The sequence below is a fragment of the Pygoscelis adeliae genome, unplaced genomic scaffold (genome assembly GCF_000699105.1).
Source record: "Pygoscelis adeliae isolate BGI_AS28 unplaced genomic scaffold, ASM69910v1 Scaffold120, whole genome shotgun sequence".
Classification (NCBI taxonomy): Eukaryota; Metazoa; Chordata; class Aves; order Sphenisciformes; family Spheniscidae; genus Pygoscelis; species Pygoscelis adeliae.
The window spans coordinates 3,823,672-3,826,842 of record NW_008824032.1 but is presented as its reverse complement, the minus strand read 5'-3'; the positions used below and the strand labels follow the sequence as shown (position 1 = coordinate 3,826,842).

The window sequence follows — 3,171 nt, the reverse complement described above, 5'->3', positions numbered from 1 at the left end:
TTTCCCTGTCTCCTGCCCTTGCTTCTCCCTTTGAATCCACTGCTGACCAGCATCCCATCCCCTCCAGCATGTCAGCCCAGTGCTTACCAAGGCCCTTTATGATCAGATTTAACCTATTAGTCCAGCAGAAGACCACACAGATTTTTCTGCTGGGTCAGTTTCCTGCTACATGAGGTAGCTAAATTGGCTCACAGGGGGGTGTGATGAACATCAGAGGTGGTCCAAAGAGCACAACCTCCACTTTTGGTGATAGTAAGTGGCCAGATTGGCTCAAGCCATCCTACAAATTATAGTCTACGTGAAACAATTTTCACCCATCCACAGGGAAAACAGAGCTCCCTAGAGTCGGACTACAGCATGCTTGAACTATGGTAAGTTACAGCAAGTCTCTCAAACCCAGAGAAGTTGATTGCCCTCATTAGATGGATTCAAAGTTCAGCAATGGTCCTCAGTATCATCTTAATCTGTGCAAGCTTTGCAGACACACCAGCAATGAGAAAGTTTTATTACATATTTACCTACAGTTTTACTTCTGAAAATCTTACACAACTCCAGTGAAATTCTTTCTGAGCAGGTCATGCACTTCAACTATATCCCTTGGATACTGAGAAATTCATGATTACTGATGGCAGCTGATTTCACTTCTCCATGCTGCCATTGAATCTGCTAGGTTAGGGAAATTACTTCTACCTCCACCACCTGGCTGTCACAGAGACCAAAGACTTTGAGATATAGTACTATGCTATGGCTTCAACTATTCTGCCTGGAACCTTCCTTCTGCACAGATAGGAACTTGACCTTTTTGTGTTCTTTGCCAGATTTAGGTGTCTCAGTAAGACTTTTCACTATAAACTAAAGGTCAATGATCTCAGCTCCAAACTTATGATCTTTAATACTTATTGGAAATCACAGTATGAAACTAATTAGTAACAAGAGTGAAAACAGTTAGCATTCCACAGGCTTTCTCTACGCTAGAAAAATTCTACAGAAACAGTATTCTAGTCTGGATGGATGATAGAGCAATGTAAGCCCTTGCCTGTGAACTTTATTAGAGGATAGCCCTTATATCCTTCTGTTATCAGAGTTGGGACAGGACTAATCTGAGTTTTGATATTCTCCTAGTTGATGTACTCCACAAAGCATCCGCGTGACCTCACAGATACTCTAGTCTGCACACATACCATAGAAAACAGGTTGAGAGGGCAAAACACCTCTGGAGATATGTAAATGGAGGCCTGTTATGCCCCCATAGTAAATGCAGCATACAGAACTGATGACTGCGTAAAGGTTCTAACTAATTCATGGAATATGAAATAATTGTTGAGAAACATTGCGTCTTTGCAGCCTGAATTTCACTAATATCCATAAGATGTAGTGTTGATCAACTATTCTCCTATACAGAGTAATAATCAGTTTTCTCATTCCATGTGTCAGTCCGCAGGCCCACTGGTCTGTTTATTTAGAACTTTCCCACTACGTCCATGTAGGTTTAAAAAACAACAACAAACCACAAGAAAACCACAAATTAAGTAAACTCTGCATTCTTTGTGACCAAAGAAAACACAGCTGCACACCTAAGCAATAAAAAACCCCCTTCAGTGTTCCACAATATCTCTCTGCTTTGATATGATGTTCAACAGCATTCATAATCAACAAGGTAGAGTTGCAGTTCAGAAACCTACTGACACAAAAACATACTGCCTTACTGACACCTCAGCCACTATAAGCCTTTATCACTTGTTAAGGCATGGAATAAAGTAAAAGTGCAAGCATGAGCAAGAGGTGTGTTATTAATGAACGTTAGTAACATTTAATCCTACAGTTTTAAACTGGCTAAATTGGCCAGTCTTCTAAATACTTCCATCACAAACACATGATTCCCTAGCACCCCTCACACACTTACGTGCCCACCACACATGCACCCCTTCCCTCCTAATAATTTTCACTCTGTTTTCTACTGGAGCAAAAAGGAGTCAGGGTCATACACAGCCTGGCCCAGCACTGCCACTCCCAGCCTCTGTGACAGTCTGTACAATCTCCCAAGACACAGGGAGCTTCACCTTCACATACCTTATTTACTGCAGCTGTGAGAGTTGCTCAGGTGCTCCTTGTTTCCACCTTCTGCATCCTGGGTCACTTCTGCAAGGACAACAGGCAATACTCAGACAATCCTGGAGCTCACAATGCTCCCCTTCCCCAGCCCAGATGGGTCAAGAGTAATCTGACTGGGAGCTGGGCCATTTGTTTGGCATCAATAACAGCCCTGACCAACATCCCCCACCCGCACAGGGCCACCATACAACACCTCCCCTCTCTCCTCCATACCCAGCTCCACACTGTCCTCATGGTCGCTTCCAGATCCTGCAAAGGCCAAGCACAGAAGGCACTCAGCACCCATGGTGCCACCCATAACTTCACATCAAGAAGCGTTAGGCAAAAGTCACAATGAACAAAAACCACTCCATAGCACAGGCACTTAACTCCCTCATTTACACCATGGTCATCTGCATGCTTGGCCATCAAGCTGCTGTTCTCTTTCTTAAAGATGTCTGAAGAGAGGTCAGAAGACAACTACAGTCCCCTGCCTTGCTCAGCTTCAAGGTACTGGCCATTGCATAAGAGTGAGTTACTAGCTACAACTCAACATGTTGCCATCAGCTAACACCAGAAAGCTAACACCTTCCTCCCAAGACAACTCCCCACCACAATTGGGTTCATGAAGGGCAGGTCCTGCTTGACCAACCTGATCTCCTATGACCAGGTGACCTGCCTAGTGGATGAGGAAAAGGGTGTGCATGTGGTCTACCTGGACTTCAGTAAAGCCTTTGACACTGTCTCCCACAGCATTCTCCTAGAGAAGCTGGCGGCTCAAGGCTTAGACAGGTGTACTCTGCGCTGGGCAAAAAACTGGCTGGACGGCCGGGCCCAGAGAGTTGTGGTGAATGGAATTCAATCCAGTTGGCGGCCGGTCACGAGTGGTGTTCCCCAGGGCTCAGTTTTGGGGCCGGTCTTGTTCAATATCTTTATCAATGATCTGGATGAGGGGATCGAGTGCACCCTCAGTAAGTTTGCAGACGACACCAAGTTGGGCGGCAGTGTTGATCTGCTCGAGGGTAGGAAGGCTCTGCAGAGGGACCTGGACAGGCTGGATCGATGGGCCGAGGCCAACTG

The 3,171-nt window shown here is 45.4% G+C and overlaps 1 protein-coding gene across 1 annotated transcript in view; it reads right to left on the bottom strand.

Annotated features, from left to right (window-relative positions):
• The window catches only part of CD58 (CD58 molecule), a 20,699-nt gene that overhangs the window by 3,889 nt on the left and 13,639 nt on the right, over positions 1 to 3,171 (bottom strand). Inside the window, exon 9 of the mRNA XM_009330372.1 lies at positions 2,071 to 2,139. Coding sequence (XP_009328647.1) covers positions 2,072 to 2,139 — 68 coding nt within the window. The 3' untranslated portion in view covers position 2,071. The remainder of the gene's footprint in view (positions 1 to 2,070; positions 2,140 to 3,171) is intronic.